Here is an 18328-nt window from a genome sequence, read left to right on the forward strand (position 1 = left end):
CAATATCTTCATGTTCAATGACAGTTTAGGAAAAAACAAATCTCCCTGCAAACCAGTAAATGCACCTGTTGCTGCTACACATCAGAAAGAAAAGAAATGGAAATTTTTAACCGTTCCCCCCAAATGTGTTAGGGATCAGGACTTGTTCCCGAGCCACTCCGGACACAGCCAACCCAGCCAAGTTAATCGGTCAGCCTTGAAGAGCGTGATTTCAGCAGATACTCAGAGTGCAACATGCTCAGTGTTGCCCGGTTAAATTTCAAAGCTGAGTGCTTGGAGCAGCATTTGGGAACCACCTTCACACTTTCTGGAGGCTCGTTTTGCCAGCCTGGTGTTGGCACTCAGTGCCCTTTCACATGCAGCCAGGTGAGATGTTCATCCTGCATCCCAGATGGCAAAGCTTGCTGGTACCTCCACGTAGGCTCACCAGAAGCCCAGCTCTATTCTGCCCAGGGCTCACTCTCTGCAAGCATCCCTTCTGATAATGTGCTGAGAAAAGAACCTGCTCTTCTGCCTTTGTTTTTTTTTTTTTTTTTTTTGGACTTTTTCATGCCCAAATGACCCTTTATGCTGTTAGAGCAGAATTTTTTATGGGAAAATTTAACTTGGGACTTTCTGGAATTTTTAGACCAAAACTTTCAGCCAAAAAAAAAAGCCAAAAAAATTCTAGATACCACTACTTCATAGTGACTCTCATTTGTAATGTTATATCCTGGCACTAAAAGATGCAAATAAAATCTGTTTCCCCTTCCCATCTTCCTTTCTTAAAGTTTGTTTTTAAAAATCCAAACAAGGACGTTTCCAGATTTCCAACTCACTTCCCCACCATATTGTTGCTCTTCTCCTTGTTTACATGTTCAGCAGGTTTCCACAAGGAGCAAAGGGAGCAGGAGACAGAAAAAGACAGAAAAAGCCTTTTCACTCCTCAGCAGCTCTGACGACAGCCATCTGCCCTAGCAGGCGGCTTCTTGGGGTGAAATGCACAGCCTGGAGAAAACACCCTTTTTGGGGACACAGGGCTCTATTTACAAGAGCAGCTGTCACTCCATGCTTTGCTCTATGCAGACGAAGAAATTTGCTTGCATGGGGCTGAGTAGGTGCCACAGGATATTTTGGTCTAATGGCAATCTGCCTTTTCGGGCAGCCCCACACCGATCCTGGCCAAGAGAGGTGTTTTCATGCTGTACTTCCCTGCTCCCCTCATGCCCAAGAGAGCTGCCGCTCCGGGCTCATCAAATCCCCACAAAATATTTGGCACATTAGCACAGCGTTAATGACTTCTTGAATCTGAGCAAACATTTTAATTGTTCTCTTGTTTGTGGTACTTGAATGTAACATAACCATTTTTATTTTCGCTTCTTTGTATTTTTACAGATTTTCACAAAACTGAAGGCTACCGAACGATTTCATAATTAATATTTGCATAATTGCCACCTAATTTAGTGTGAACACTGATGCATAATTTAAAACAGCTGTGCTAGATAATCACAAGCCTTAGCATGAGACAGCCTGTTGATCTTATAATTCTTTTCAGACATGGCTTATAAGCATTTTGTTTTTTCTACTAGATATACCTTTTAATTTCTCTTCTTTGGCGAAAAGTCACGTAACCAGCAGAATTGTGACTAAGCAGTATCTCTACCCAGTATTCTCTGTAATTCTCTTTTTATATGGTCAGTCTTTGGCCCATTTTCATTGCTGTAGGAAATACAGGCTTGTTCTGTTCTGTACCAAAGTGATGTGAGTGAAACTATCTTATTTAAAGCAATTTGGAAATTGGTAATCGTCCTGTAGTAACCAACAACTAAATAAGCGCTCAGTAAGCTGGAGGACACAGATGAAAACATAATGCTGGTGTCTGAACTCCCATCAGTGCATTTGCTCACCAGGCTTTGACTACTTTGGGCTAAGGCCTCCTCCCTGTGGTCCAGCTGCATATTCAGAAGCGGGCAGATTTGCCTGTAGGTCCTGTACGGTATCTGACAAGCCCGTCTTGGATAACCTAGACATTCAAGGTTATCTTAGGACAATCTTAAATGTCAGCAGGCACATGTTTAGGCAAGCAAATCAAGGCCTGTGCACCTTCAGGAGGGTGAGCCAGGCTGTTCTCCAGACCAGGCTGTTAATCTTTACTGCCTGCTACAGGCACTTACATTTCCAGCTTGCATGTAGACACGTATACTCAGATACCAACTCCTAGGTGCCCTTATTTCAGACTCAGTCCTAACCTTTAATCCTTGTAATCCTTGTGACTCAGCAATGTGTGTTTGTAATGTAAATGAAGTAGTAGCAAGGCTTTCTACTTAGAAACTAAAGCAAAACAAACAGAAAACAACAAACCAAACTGAAAGAAAACAAAACAACCGAACAACAACAACAAAACCAGCTGTAAGTATGCTGGAATTATTCAAAATTGGGATTCAGTATAACATTTCTCTCAGGTAATATCAGGACAGATTGTCCTCTTTGGAATCTCATGGCCACCTGTGAGTGAAGCTGAGTGGGGAACAGTTGATCTGCTTGCTCAGGTACTATCTGGTCCACTGTCTGATCCCACTATCTACATGAGTAATAATTAAAAGTTGTGTTAAAAATATCTGAAGTGTATATTTATACAGAATTACTGCACTAGTGTTTTAAATAAGTTGCTTACATTTCTCTGACCACAGACATGCACTAGAGGGAGCTAGTACCAAACCCTCCGTTGATGTTCCCTGATGTTGTTCAGTTACTCCACAGTTTTTGGAACTTTTTTGGTTCCATCCTGCAAAGCAATGCTGTCAACATCCCAAAACACCCAAGTTCCTTAAGCCTGAAGTAAGGTGAAGCAGCTTCAGCCTCCAGCACCATTCTGGTGGGAATTGCTGGAGCAGTTGTGAACAGGGGAAGAGGAAAAGGGGAAGGGGTTTGTTACTGAGGGCTCTCCTCTCTTGCTGCTCGTGCTTCCAGACTCCTCACATTGCTCTCAAAGCCCACCTGCCTTTCTCTGGAAAACCCAAGCAGGGCAGATGTCCCTGCTCGCTCCCTTCTCATCAGTCCTGGCAGCTACAGTAAGTGGTGGGGTTCCCCTCACAAGATGCCCCCATGCAGTGGGTGGTGACACTGACAGATCTTGTATGAACTGAGTCATTTTTTTATCAGAACTGATCCAGAAATTCTCCTCCCCTCTGAAGTACACTAAAATAAAATTATTTTGGGTTTAAAATGTATTTTCTGTAATCAGGAAACACAAGAGACTCCCAATTTTTCTGTATATTCTTAGCTGGGTCTCCCTGCATGTATGCGTTATGATATAGCTTTTAATCCTACACAGTCTTCTCTTGTGCCTTATCCACACTCATACTGATCACAAAACACAGAGAGCTGCTGGCCGAAAGTGAATGACTGTGAACGGGTCAACGCAGGCCCGTTTTGCACCCTGTCACTAATGTTATTTTCAGAGAAGAACAATCTGTAGAAGACATGAGACACAGCTCATCTCCTTTCAAAGTACAAACCGACAGCATGTGCTATATAATTTTCTGGACCCTACAGAGTTGTTAGTTCTTTTCAGCTGTCACCTGAGCAACTCCATGGCTTTTGGGATGTTGATGTTTCCTCCCACTGGTGCTTCTAGGACACCTGGATCATCAGACTCAACACAAGGAAGTATAGCAATGTTTCTCCAGGTTCGAATATTAAGCCGAAAGGTATTGAGTGAAATGATTCACCACTGCTGTGACTCTCCTTTCATGCCTGGCATTGTGAGGAGAAGCCACGGGAGCAGAAAAGGAATGGTGTGAAGGCTGCATGTTGATTAAAAAAGTGCAGTAGATACACTGGGAGGAGGAAACTATCCCACAAAGAGGTAAAGAGGCTGCAGTGTGGCACAGACCAGAAAAGGAAATTTTATCTAGATGGGAATAAAGATGTCCTTTTCTGAAATATACAACAGAATTTAAACCCACACAAGGACATGATGACCATGAGCTCAGTCTTAACAGGTGAACTCAAGTTAACTACCCTCTGCTGCTATGTTTCTTGGGATAGAACATCAAGGGTTGGGAACATAAGAGTTACTATATGGCCTCTCTTGGTGTAGTGTGGTCTTCAACCCTTAGGAAGGTGTAAATAAACAGCAAAGGTGGAGCCTTGCCTCTTATAAAGAAGTAACTACTCCTCCTTTCCCTGCTTTCACATTTTTTTAAAGTAGCTTTTAAAGGTTTACAGTGGCTACAACAAAGGCAGGAGTGAGAAGAAGACAGTGATGGCACACACTGCAGAAGCCAATGAGAAAACCTGCTGGGGTGGGACTCATCCCTTCTAACTGTGGTGCTGCAGAGCTTCAGTTGCTCTACTAAACTCCTTCCACAGCCAACAGAAAGAGCCAGGACCCTCCAGGGCAACTTATCTTGCTCCAACAAGGACTTCTAGAAGAGCAGATGAACTGGATGCTGAGCTTCCAAGTGGCTGAAGTCCAAGTGGAAACCCATCCCTGTGTTAAACCATCCTTTAATTTCAGCATGGAATTATATGTATACAGAGAGAAAAAGAGACATGCATGCAACTAAATAAATACAGACGCTTTTACAACTACTGTTATACTTAAAATGCTCTAATCCACCAATGCAAACAAAATCTGCATTGGGAAAGGAGGGGCTCTGTCTGCTGTCCTGCTAGGTCAGAAAATGCATTGGGGCACACCTCAGACTCCCAAGCAGCACAAGTTACTTGTGTGAAAGTATTCCCTGTAAAAAGCCCTCCGACTGCTTACTGCTCTTGCTGTAGGTGCCTATACCTTTGTTCGACCTCGGCCACAGCCAGCCCCTCTGGTGCAGGAGGCCATGGCTGCCTTCCCACCACCCTTCCTGGGCATCTCCACAGCAGTGCATGGTGACCCCCTCCCCCCAAACTGCCCAATTTTCTCATTTTCTATTCTCAAGTGCCACTTTGGGATCACATCACTGTCCTGGGTACCACCAAGCAGACATTGTGAACCAAGAACCTGTGATCCCATGCACCCACAGGCTCTTTGGCCTACGCAGCCAGAGCATTGGCCTGCTACATTACCACACTGCCTGCTATGTTACCACACCCTAAAAAGTAGGAGGGAAGGATGGTTAAATGCATCATGTGCCCGCTACACCTTCCTCCTCATCCTCCTCGAGTGTTTTCTTCAATAAAACATGCCAGCCCTCAGAAAGGAGCGCACAAAATGACAACCTTCTCTTGATGAAAACGCTAGAAGCACAAACATCACAGTCTTGGTAAACAAGCCTATCAAAAAAATGAAGAGAAAATGGACTAGTTTGTGTTTCTTTCAGAAAGTTGGGTGTATTTCAGAGGTAGTATATTTTTCCTAGTTTATTAAAAATTCTTACAGCAAAATCTGTTTTAAATATCTGCGAGATATTTAACCCATTTTGGGACTTCAAAAAAAAAAAAAAAAAGAAAAAATAAATAAATCTGCTAGTATAACATTATTAAGCAAAACATTTTCACGAATTTCCCCGTAATTCCTTGGCAGGTGGAGGGAATCATTCAACGGGTGTGCATTTCTGCTAGGTCTGCAGCAGCATGTTGGTCTGGCCAGAAGCAAACAAGGGGAGACATGCTTGGGACACAGCCCTTTTCTTTCTTTTGGCTTCTTGCTCTCTTTGCAGCTTGACCTCTCCAGTCCCGAGGGAAAACGGGGCACCCCAGCTTGTTCATGGAAGTGCCCGAGTGTGACAAAGCCAGGAAAAAGCCAGGGCTGAGCCTCAGTGGAGTGAAGGGAAGAAGCTGCAATAGATACACGTCCTTATGGACCAGGTCCTACTGGAGGAGGGGGAGACCCTAGCAGAATGAAAACTGCCATTAACATAACAAACCGCAGAAGAAAAGGAGAAAGTCTCATCTTGCCTAGTCTGTCTCCGCCAATAATCCTGGGGAATTGCTGAAATAATGTCCTTCCTTAGGGAAATACTCTTTCCAGGTCAAAGATATTCTTTCGAACATAAAGCAGACACAGTCATAAATACCTCGAGGACTGTTTTGATCACTAGCATTTACAGAAAACATTCAGTTTTGTTTCTCTCATTTTTTTTTAGCTGCCTTGTTCTGCTTGTTATTTCAGACAGCTTCCATGCTTACGAATTAGTGACTTCCACACACTGCATGGAGAAGGTTACATTAACACACCTGAATATTTGGAATCTGTGATGGTCTTCATTTGAACTTAAGGAGTTAATAACAGACTATTGTAAGCAGTCCAGTACTATGGTGATTCTAACTTCAGCTGGGTTAATTACACAATAATTAGGTACAAACATCGCAACACAAAACACAGCTACATCATTATTTGCAACAAATGTTAACTCTAAATAAGTGCAACCTGTCCCACAAACACTTGCTATAAACGACTTAAAAATAAAAGTAAAAATTTGATGGGGTAAACACAGAGAAAAAAAAAATTCTCCGGGAGAATTTTTTTTGTTAAAAAAATAAAAGTAAATAAAAATCTCAGCACTCATTTAGAGTTCGGGATCTTGTGAAAGAAAGCTTTAAAAGGAGCAAACCTGATTTGCTGTGGCTGTTGCGGCGAAGGGAACACTTGTTGCAGGAGTTGTTGCTGCAGAGACAGTGGCGGCCGTAGCGTTGTGCATCATGGGTACTTTCAGGAGGGGAACCATGGAAGCAATGAACAGGAGGGTGCAGCATTATGGTAAGAGAAGTGGTATTTTTGGCATGGTGAATATCAAGAGCGGCAAGCCATCGTCATGGGTTAAACCGGCAGATGGCATGCAATCACAGTGCAAAGCGAGAAAGCGTGGCGGAGAAATAAAAAAAAGGGAAAATAGCTTATTACAAGTACAATTAAAGGAAGGTTGTCAACACAATCGGCGATTCCCAGAAAAAAAAAAAAAAAAAAGAGCAAGGAACATTGAAAATGCAGATGTTATCTCAAAGAATGGGATAACTTATGTAATACGTAAGGCCTCTGCCAAAATAGCCTGGTACCTGAGAACTGTCACAGGGACGATTTTTTTTTCTCCCCAGTGTTGCCATAAAGCACTCCAAAATAAAAGTCTGCTAAAAAACGAGAGCGTTTGGAACTGGGAAGGAAAATTGTAACTGTTTATCTTAATTTTTAAACAGAATTAAAACCAAATTATTTTCATGCATCTTCATTTTTAAGTAAGCCAGATACTCGCTGTCTTCCTTTATAATCCAATTTATGCATTTTTTTTTCTACTAGCACTGCAAAACTGCTAGACTTTACCAGAGCTAAATTGCCATCTGCTTTGAGGCAAAAATCAGAAGGATAATAATCATTTTCCTGATTTAAATACTATTTTGATCTAAAAAAGCAAGGTCAATTTTGTGAAAGTTGCTGCTTTTACTCATTTTAAGAACAAATTTTCATCAGCATCTTCATGAGAGAATACTAACTTCATGTTTTAAAGGCTCAATGCTTTAACTGCTTATCTGAGTAGTCCCACAAAAAAAAAAAAATCACTGGGATGGGGCTACAGAATAGAAGGAAGATTACTTTTCCATCTTGAAGTCTGTTGCACTGGACTTCAATTTTGCATGCCCCAAATGTTCATTCCAAATGTATTTCAAGGAAGAGTAAGATTCAGATCATGGGTTTCAACAGACCCTTTGTAGATCAAAGCATGCATTTCTGGGAAACGCTGATAAAACTTTCTAACACACAGCAAAAAGGAGAAATAGGCACACCACTATGAAACTTTAAAACACTGATGAAACTTGCTGGCTTTTCCAGTATTTTATGATTTTATAGTACTAGACAATATAAAATATAAAGAGAAATAAAACTTTGAAAACTGAAAAGCAGACTGGAATTCATGATATTATGCTTTTGCAGTGTAGTTGTTATAGCAGGTGATATCACATCTAAACTGCAGCTTCTTCTACAAATCTAAATACTGCACAAAGTCAACCAGAAGGACAAGTGAACCTTTAATTCTAGTCATTGGCTAAATCTCGCCTAGGATTTTTGAAACAAGTGAATATACATCATATACATTATAAAAGAGATCAATAAAGAAATTTGGAACCTACCAATACTGGTAGCGGGTGTCATGCACAAAACTGACCCTGCGTGTCATGCAATGATAGGTGAAAAAAGTGGATAAAGGGAAGAAACAGGTTAGCTGTTTAGAGTTAACATTCAAAGTGAGATTCAAGCATAACCACAGATAAGTAAGTTAGTTAAATGAAGGATTAAGGTCATTCATAGTTTTGCTTTAACATAAAAATGTGATTATGTTCATATTAAATTCCTACTTGGGTATATTGTATGACTTTTGGCATGTTTCTGTGTGCACACAAGATACTTCATAAGCTCTTTCCTTCAGTACTTTTACCCTTTCATTTAGTACTACTGCAGCAACTGGTTTTTTGTTTACAGAAACATCTATGATTAAATATCACATTATTTGGCAATTTTAGAACTCACTGCATAATTCAGTGAGCTTAGTGCTGCACAGATTCATCAACTTTTTCTGCAGCAGAGGAAAAAGTTAAAATGGAAGTACCCAATATCGCTCTGCAGAAGCTTTGTCTAATTTATGTTTTATGTTGACATACGTGTTCTTAATGCAAGGCTTGGAGCAGAGAGGTGTTTCTGACCAGCGAAAACACTACTGGGACAGTTCCCAAGCTAAGCATGTGTAAGTGTGTATGTACCCTTGCAGCAAAAGGTTCCATAGGCTTTGGTGCTGAGTCCACCTTTAGCCTTTCTAAAAAGACCAAATGAAAAGAAAAATAAAAAATCAATCAAACAAACAAACAAAAAACAACAACGTGTTTTCAGTACAGGGCATATAGCAAGCTGGTGAAGGTGAGGAGGCAAGGAGACTACCGCCACGTACACACATATTTGATATAAAATCAAATATGCTTCCTGTGTTCCTGTTTAATTATTACAGCAGCCTCTTCCCCGCCCATCACAGCAGCAGCAGCATAACTATGAATGACCTTACCGAAGAACAACCCCCAGAGAACACACACAGTTCCTAGTCTAGCGGCCATAAAAACGCTAACGAACAGCGATGGGAGGAGAGAGAGGATCTGTTGGTTTTGAGATCATTCACCAGACAAGAAGGAGAGGCGATGAAGCAATCAAACTGATGTAAAACATGGGAAATGCAAAAATTTGGAGGTAAGCCATGCTCAGTGAAGCCCCACACGTTTTATTAGGGGAGCAAGTGGTTAAGAAAGCAGAGAGGTTATATAAAACAATTACGTTTTATATATATTCCAGCAGCAAAACTTGTCTTAAAAGTTAACTTTTTTTAACACACACGAACACACACACACAAGGAACACATTTGAAAATTATACCAGTTCAGAAAATATCACATCATCATTTAAAACCCAACAGATAACGTCATGCATTGCTCCTTAGGGCCAGGTGACATGACAGGCCTCGCACCCACCAAATCCAACTTTCTCTTGGACTTCCCAGGAAACATGGGAATATTGGATAAAGCGTCTTTAACAAAAAGCATGTTGCACCCACTCATATAGAGCGGGTTCCCTCTTTCTAGCTTCCTCCTACACCTCTCTCCTCTCTCTAATGCCCTGATGGTGTTCACAAAAAGCAGGAGGTTCAACATCTTGTGAAAGGCTTTCCACTCCGGGCCTGGGCTCCGTCTGCTTTGTTATCCCTCCCTCTTCCTTTTTGAGCTCTTGTTTTGGGCTTGTCAATAATCCGGCCCTTAAGGTTTGGTTCCAAGATCCACCCTTTCTACCATGAGAAATTTATAAGGTACTACTGTCATTACAGCCATTAGCCAGAAAGAGGGATGGACAATAAATGGCACAAAGAATGAGCTACTTAAAGAAGCACGAGCACTCAAAAAATATGGAAAATATCCAAACGCTATTTCACTGAAAAAAAAAGTTTTAACTACTTTATTTTGCATAGTTAATTTAAGTTCTATGGCAGTTCCTTACAACAGTGATAAGCCCTGAAAGGGAGCGCTTAAGAGCAGGAGTAATGCATATCAGTACAAATTGTTAGGGTTATGATATACAATAAATTTCTACATCGTTAAGCACAGGGCAGTCTTCCATTCATGTCCAAATAGGCAGTCTCACCATTTTTTTTAAATACTCCCATAAATGTCTGCATGTTTTCTGCCACAGATATTCTGGTGTACGAGTGTGCTAAAAATACAGCATTCTATAACTTGCTATTATCAACACAGGGGCAGGCTCCAAGGTTGTTACTCAGGCCTTATAGCAAAATCTCATGAAGTCAATGCCATCTGTGTTTGTTTTCATCTTCAGAGACATACGGGGATGCTGATAGATTGGGCAATCCTTGCGTGTTGTGTTTCATTCCCTGTTTAAACCAGTGTTATTCCTATAAACTAAAATAATATTGCTGAAATGTTAAGTGCGTTTGCAAACACGTTGTTATAAAGGGTTCTGACTGCTCTCCATGATCACGTTCTGATACCAGAACATGCTATTTGTCAACCGCAGACCACATCACATTGGTCCTTAGAGAGGATGTTCAGCTGCAGAAAGTTCGGAGTAGGGGCAACTGACATAATTTAGGGGATTCTGGTGTCACTGTTTATGCAAATACCAAGTGCATTCATTCCTTCGTGGTGTTGAGGAGGAGCCCCAGCACCAGCACCATGGTGCAGCTCAAGCCTCTGGACCTCACAGGCTTCTGCGCACTGACATGCAAAGCGCATCCTCTCACCTTTGGCTCACCCGGACGAAGAACTACAACCTCAGCTATTAGCTGCAAATGCTAGGAAAAGTACTGGTAGCGTGACAAAAGGAAAGCCAAGAGAACAAACCTGATGCCTCCAAGCCCCTTTAGTGCCGAGGCGGGGAGCAATTTGTTTTGAGGATGCTCCTGTGCGGGTATGAGCAGAAGGCTCGTGCTGGGGCACCCGTTCTCAACCTGCTGCAGAGCAGCAACGGACGGGCCATGGAGGGACACCCGTGGCATCTTCAAAGCCCTATGCTTTTCCCAGCATTTTCCCAGCAGTGTTTTGCCCTCTCGTTCCCTGGGAAAGCTCTAGCAGGTGAAGTCAAAATACAGCCAAATCGATGTAGGAAAAAAGGGCGAACTGTGGGCGATGATGAAGGAGGCTATGAAAATGGAAAGCAGCCTAACGGCGTGCCGGGATTTCAGCTTGAACCCTCACACTTTGCAGAAGGAATTAAACCAGCGTGGAAATAACTATGCAGGCCTCATCTCAAGCAGGGCGGGGAGCATAATAAAACCTTTCCTTAAGCGCAACTGGCTGAGGTAGAGGCTACCCTACACAACCTGGGGTCAGTGCGGGTGCAACATACCTGTCGGGATAAACGCTGCATGTTGCTGCAACTGAGCATTGGCAAGAGCCTGTTGGTAGTGCAAGACACTGGGATTGAAAACGGCACTGGCACCATTGCTTTTTTCAAGTGCTTGTCTCTTTGGTAAAGGGTGAAGAACACCGGGAGGAAAGGCCTGTAAATAAGAAAGTTAGTTAAAACAGTGTAATTCCCAAGGCGTTGTCTGCAACATATACAAAAGTACAAAAACTTATTATTTTTAAAGCGGCTAAAGATGCCTTGCCATGCATATTAACTCAAAGCACAGCAATGTAAAATGAGTGAAATTTTGTTATTGATAGCAAAAGCGTGGTACTATTAACCTAAAACTGTAGCAGCACAACTACTGAAAAGAAAGGCCTTTAAAGCAACGAAAATGGCATTTCCTTTAAATAGGCTTTCAAATATTATAGGGAGAAAAAACCACTTGTGTTTCATTGCCAAGTATGTTCTTTTAATTTAAGTATTGTTTCCTATTATTATATAGATTAATGGATTATGTTAAGCGTTTTCAATTACAAAAGCAGTTTTATCTCAATTCGACTTTTTATGAGGAGGTATTTAAAAATGAAACCATGTTAGGAACCAAACGAAATCGTTCTGCGTTTATTACGTATGAGAATGAGATGGATAAATACGGTACCGAGTTGCCGGTAAATTAAGAGTATGTGAAATCATTTCCGGTTGATGTTCAAAAGAAAGCGGTACGAATTTCATTAGTTGCTTCTCCGAAAAAAAAAAATATATATAAATAAATAAAAAAAGCTACATGCAAAGCAAAAGGTGAAAGGTCAAAGTACCAGGTCTACAGTTGCTTCGAGAGGTCGCTTCATTGCTTTGGCAGTCGACTGAGTCTTTTAATAACAGGCAGCGAGCACATGATGGCAGTGGGCCAATGGGAGTCAAGCGAATTAACATACAGGTAAACAGCAAGCAGAGGTGCGTCATGGGAACGGCATTGCATTGTGGATAGGTGAGAAGGAAAAAAATATTCTGAATGCAATATACAACATACAAAAAACACTAGGCATGCACAACAACAAAAATGTCTTCTAAAGAAATGAATATTACACTTTCGAATTAGTACTGAAGCAAAAACGCATCTACTATACCTTAGTTAAAAGCATATAAGAGAGTAAAATATAGATGTTTGAAATTCAGGAAAGTTGAGTAAAACAGCAGCTTGCAGACACTATTAAGCATTTTATAAACACTTCACAGAGATGCAGAGAGTTTTAAGGATACTCCTACAAGAATTTCTGATAAGTTAGTTGAGTCAAATTTGCCAACAAAATCAATTTCGAACGCTGGATTTTCAAATCCAAAGCACTAGGGAAAGTTGTAATTCGTTACAAACGCTACCGATGCTTGAGTTTGCAAGGTGAAGGTCTTAGGTAATAAAACCACGAAATTCAATAAGTTTGGGATTCAAAACGAGAGGTTGCCCTCTTCCAATACAGACTACACAATATGTCTTACACTAACTTATCATTAATTCCTTATTTTTTTCCCTACAAGTGGGTCATTGTTGTAGATTTTTTTTTTCCTTGTGACTTACCACATTACATTGAGAGGAAAAAAACCAGCCTTTCAGAATTTAAGCATATTTTCTAAATTTCACTACAACCTTCAGTACCAGCTTGGGGAGCAGGGAGTGAAAACACTGCTCCCAGCTTAAAAGTGAACATTAAAGTATGATTTACAATACTAGTTCAACATTATTATTTTTTTTTTAAAGAAAATATGTAGGCATAGTACATAGACATATAAATTTATGTATATTTTCATTGTAAGATTAAACCTATGGCTGATACGATGACATTCTTTGATTTTTTTTCATATAAAATATTACTTCTGAGTTTTGTAGTGCAAATAATGTTTATAAACCTTCAGAAAGAAAGGACAATTTACTTATAAATCAGATTTTTTCTTTTTTTTTACAGGCACATGCTGATATTTAGCTTTTTTTAGGATACGCCAATTATGTCCATCTTGACATCAGTATGTGGAAATGTGGAACAAAAGTATAAAAAAGAGAACAAGGCACAAAACACCTACAAATAGGTTATGGTCATGGTATTAGCTAGTGCCAACAGGTTATTTTGCAGGATAGCCCTTGCTTTCCTCATTCACAGCTCTGTTGCAGCTACGTTGCACAAAGCTTTCCTTGGCTCCCTCCTCCTCTCCTGCAGCACATTTCTGGATTTTATATACCTAATCTACAGGATCTGCTCATCTGTCTGGGTCAAGACCTGGATATAACAAGAAACACCTGATGCCAAGTGAGGATGTGGATAGCCTTCTTGCATCTAAGCATGGTGCTGTGCAGCTGACATGTGGTACCCACCACGGGGGACATCGCTCCAGTAAGCTAACACAGCCTCAGACCCACTCTGCATCCACTACTGATGGAAGTCTACCTGGAGGTGAAGTATCACAACTGAATTTAGCATTATGTGATGGTGAAGCCCATAAATTCAAACCAACATCAGTAAGAGTAGAGCATTTCAGTTAATTACCTACAGGTATTATCTCGGTTATTTTCTTACTATCTCTGTATTTCTGATTGCCTTTCTCCACCTTTTCTCCATGCTCTTCTGCCCCTTATCTCCCTACTTTGAAAAATTTTGCTGGCTTTCATCTCATCTTCCATACCAAGTTCAACCCGAAAGCTTTAAATTGATCACTGTCTAGACCTTCAACCTTGTTTCCATGTGGTCTTCCCCTCTTTTCAAGCTTTTAGACTGCCTATCCACTCCTCCCTCCTACCTTTATGTTTCATTTTGTCCCGATGGTAAAAGCTTCTTTTGATTCTTTCTGTTCCATCAGCTAAACTCCTCAACATTTAAGCTCCTACATAACTAACAACCAAAAAATAAACAGTTACAGACTAGATAGGAAAATGCTATGGAAAGCAAATAAAGATAATAATAAAAATTGTCAAACAATCTGAGGCACAATATTTTTCTGCCGTATGCCACATCTGTATGCTATAATGCATCCTGGAATATGAGCAAGATACACACGACTGCATGGATGAGCAAGGAGCTCCTGACTAAACTTAAACGTAAAGAAGAGAAGCACACAAGAAGCGAAGAGATGACCTATAGGGGCATGGCCTCAGCATCCTTGGTGGAAGAGGATCAGGTTAGGGAACATTTAAACAAACTGGATGTTTACAGGACCTCATAAGATGCATCAATGGGTGCTGAAGGAGCTGGGCAATGTCATACAATGAGAGGCCATTCCTAATAATCTTTGCAAGGTCGTTATGACTGAGGCAAGTTCTGAAAACTGAAAGAAAGTAAATGACACCCCTATCTTCAAAAAGGGAAAGAAGGGAACGACAGGTCAGTCAGCCTTACCTTGATGTCTGGGAAGGTGATGAAGCAAATCCTCCCGAAAACCATCTCCAGACACAGGAGAGCCAAGAAATTGATGGGGACTAGCCAGCACAGATTTATGGAGTGGAAACTGTGCTTAACCAACCTGATAGCCTTCTACGAGACTGGCTTGGTAGATGAGGGGAGAGCAATCAATGTTGTTTCTCTTGACTTCAGGAAGGTTTTCTACGCTGTCTCCCATTTCACTTTCACAAACTCATTTAGTACAGGCTAAATAAGTGGAAAGGGTGAGGTGGATTGAAAATTGTCTCAACTGCCAGGATCAAAGAGTTGTGATCAGCAACATAAAGTCCAGCTTGAGTCCAGTCAACAGTGGTATAAAACTGGGAGGAGTGATTTATATATCAGACAGCTGTGTTGCCATTCAGAGGGACCTCGACAGGTTGGAGAAATGGGCATGGAGGAAGCTCATGTTCAATAAAGGGAAATAACACATCAGGCACCTGGGGAGGCATAGCCCCAGCCAGCAGTATGTGCTGGGGGCCACCCAGCTGGAAAGCAACTTAACAGAAAAGGTCTCTGGGATCCTGGTGGACACCAAGATGAACATGAGTCTGCACTGTGCCTTCGCAGCAAAGGCAGCCAACAGCATCCTGGGCTGCTGTGTCCTGGGCTGCACTGGGAAGAGCATCACGATCAGGTTGAAGGAGGTTATCCTTCCCCTCTACCCACCTCTGGTGAGGCCGCATATGCCTTGCTATGTCCAGGTCTGAGCTCCCAGTGCAAGAAAGAAATGGACATACTAGAAATAGTCCCATAGAGAGCCACAAAGGCACTGGAAGGAATGAAGCATCTCTCATATGAAGAAAGGTTGAGAGACCTTAGATTGTTCAGTCTGGAGAAGAAAAGATGCAGGGGGATTTCAACAGTGTGTATAATAAAACAGGGGAGTAAAGATGGAGCCAGGCTCCTTTCAGTGGTGCCCAGTGACAAGAGAAGATGCAATGAGAACCAACTGAAATACAGGAGATTTTATTTAAATATATTTAAATTATTTAATTATTTAAATATAACTTAAACAAATTACAGTAAGCACGATTTAATCATGCAGTATGTTGCCAAAAGAAGTTTTGGAGTCTCCAACCTTGGAGACATTCAAAAGCCAACTAGGCATGATCCTGGGCAGTCTGCTCTAGCTCATCCTATTAGAGCAGGGAGGGTGGACTAGACAGTCTCCACAGGTCCCTTCCAACCCCAGCTATCAATTCACATTTTAATTTAGGCTGTACATTATTCTGTGACTTTCCATGCTCTCTGATGCTCCACATGAATACCTGCAGCTCCCTGAGTATAATGATGGATGACTATCTTCTAATGAGCTTCGGATTTACGCTGCATGTGGTTTATAGCCTCTGTCACAGTGTCTTTCTCCTTTCTTTTTAGTTCATATTATGAGGGTCACCTAAGACATCCGAGAAAAATTTCCTTAACTTTAGTGTACAGAAGTACAGGCAGGGTATTTTCTGGTACCAGACTGCAAACTTCATTGACCTTCAATGTTCTTACAAGTTCTGCCTCCAGTGCTGTAACCCCATCCACAAAGCTCACCTACAAGAATACCCTCTGGACCAGAGCAATGCAGACAATTCCCCCAGGAAGGAAAACCTCTTAGACACAGCTCATCCTGGGAGCAACCTCCAAGTGAGTCCTATAGTTAAACATTCATATTTCTGCCTTATTTTTTTTCTCTCTAGATCCAATTAAGTATTCTTGTTCATTCTTGGGTAGCCTTGGAGGCATGTCTTTTCTACCACTTTTTTTGTTGTCAATCTGGTGATTTTTCATTCACTGTATCTGATTGTTTCAAGTCTACATTAAATAAATAAAAAAAAAACCAACAGTTGGATTGAAAAGAGTCTTTTCTGTTTGATAGTCTACATATTCCATGAAAATATTCTGTATATATTTTTCTGCAAAAAGTTACCCTGAATTACAGGTCCCAGTCTTCTTCCTCCATGACATTAGAATGCTAATATTTCAGTTCTGTCTTTCCAAAGATGCTTCATCTTGCTTTGAGGCTGATGCAACTCCAATTATGGCTTATTTAAAATCACAGGATATCTATCCAACGATTACTGAAGCGCAAAAAAAATGAATCCCCTCATCTCTCTCCTTTCTTCTTTAGTATTCTGTCTAGAAATATTACATTCTCTAAATGGTCAATAAATATTGCACAATAGAAGCTAATTAGAATAAAAATACAATCTCCTCTGCTTTAATTTCCAGATGGTATTCAATTTCCGCAAGCACAGGAAAGTTTAACTAAAAATCATCATGTGTAAAACAGTCACTGGGAAACTATATGAGAAAGAATTTACAACTTAAAAATTTTTCTTCTGTTTGTAGGTTTACTTTCTTGCATAACTTATCCTTTGTTCCTCAGAAAGTCTGGTCTTTGCTCATTTGCTAAATACAATAGCTAGGGGTAGTTATATACTGTACTGTATTGTGTTTCTGGTAGGCTCCTTACTCAGAGAATAACTGTATTGTCTGTTACTATTGTATGCACTGCCCACAAGTCCACAAACCACATCTGCTTAATTATTCCTCCAGTGCCAGCAATGAGGACAACGATTCTTTGATTTACTGCCAGCAATTTTGTCTCCCAAGACAAATCCCGCATGCTCGATTTATTTAACTTTATCAATACCACTTTACTTAAATTTAACAACTTTCCTGGTAGCAACCATAAGAGATAACCAATACTGGTAAAAGGATGGGCTGACTTGTCTGAACAGCTTTCAGTAAGAGCTTAAAATTTCTGAAAATAGTCCTCAGTCTCTTTTTTTTTTTTTCTGACTACACTCACTCTGCTTTTTCTGAACTATTTCTGAACTATTCTTCTATTTCTGAACTATTTCCATTTTAGTTACCTGATTTTTAACACCATTATTCTAATAGAAAATAGAAAGGCATCATGGAGAGATTCAAGTAACTTGCCTTGTCAGTGGGAGAGGTAAGAAAGGTCTCTTAGCATGAGACTCATCTCCCCTAACCAAAGTTCAAAAAGATGTAGTCAACACTTCTTAGGCAGTGGGGAAAGATCTACAGAGGACAATTCTTCCTCGTCCTTCAGTGATGAATAAATGAACAGCATGGATGAATATGCAGGTTTTTCTCCACCGCCTCTGAGGTGCAACCAAGGTGTCTGGGTTAGGCTCAGGTATCTAACTGAATGACATCTTAATGCAGGTCTCTCTTCTACTACCAACCTCTGAAGCAAAAAAACGTCTCTTTGCTTTTCTTCCTTTTCTTCCAAATTTCCACATCTATATATTTCAGAGTTTTCAGAGCTAAACCAGCATATCCATGCCTGTTTTCCAATGGACATTGAACGATTTTATTTCTGTTTGGAAATACGAGGGGCAAATTTAACATATAATCAAGGCAGAGAACAGAAGTGGTATAGAGTGTCATTTGCTTCACTGTCTTGAATAGAAATACAGCATTCAAATACGGGAATGAAGAAAAAGAGCGCTTCCTCCCATCAAGCAATACTAGCAATTTTATCAATTCTTATCTTTTTACCAAAAAAAAAAAAAAAAAAAAAAGCAAAAGGGAAAAAGAAAGTATAAGCAAACAGCATTAAATTGAAG

At 40.7% G+C, this 18328-nt stretch overlaps 1 protein-coding gene across 11 annotated transcripts in view; it reads right to left on the minus strand.

Moving 5' to 3' along the window:
- The window catches only part of MBNL2 (muscleblind like splicing regulator 2), a 108559-nt gene that overhangs the window by 11339 nt on the left and 78892 nt on the right, over nt 1-18328 (minus strand). For 4 of the 11 annotated variants that reach the window (XM_027443310.3, XM_038173469.2, XM_038173467.2 and 1 more), the window contains 4 exons: nt 12129-12182; nt 11311-11464; nt 8047-8082; nt 6537-6631 (listed from right to left, as the gene is read on the minus strand). In XM_027443310.3, the coding sequence (XP_027299111.1) occupies nt 6537-6631; nt 8047-8082; nt 11311-11464; nt 12129-12182 (339 nt within the window). The remainder of the gene's footprint in view (nt 1-6536; nt 6632-8046; nt 8083-11310; nt 11465-12128; nt 12183-18328) is intronic. The other 7 variants (XM_027443339.3, XM_072032451.1, XM_027443335.3 and 4 more) reach the window with 5 other exon arrangements.

Source organism: Anas platyrhynchos, chromosome 1 (assembly GCF_047663525.1).
Source record: "Anas platyrhynchos isolate ZD024472 breed Pekin duck chromosome 1, IASCAAS_PekinDuck_T2T, whole genome shotgun sequence".
Lineage (NCBI taxonomy): Eukaryota > Metazoa > Chordata > Aves > Anseriformes > Anatidae > Anas > Anas platyrhynchos.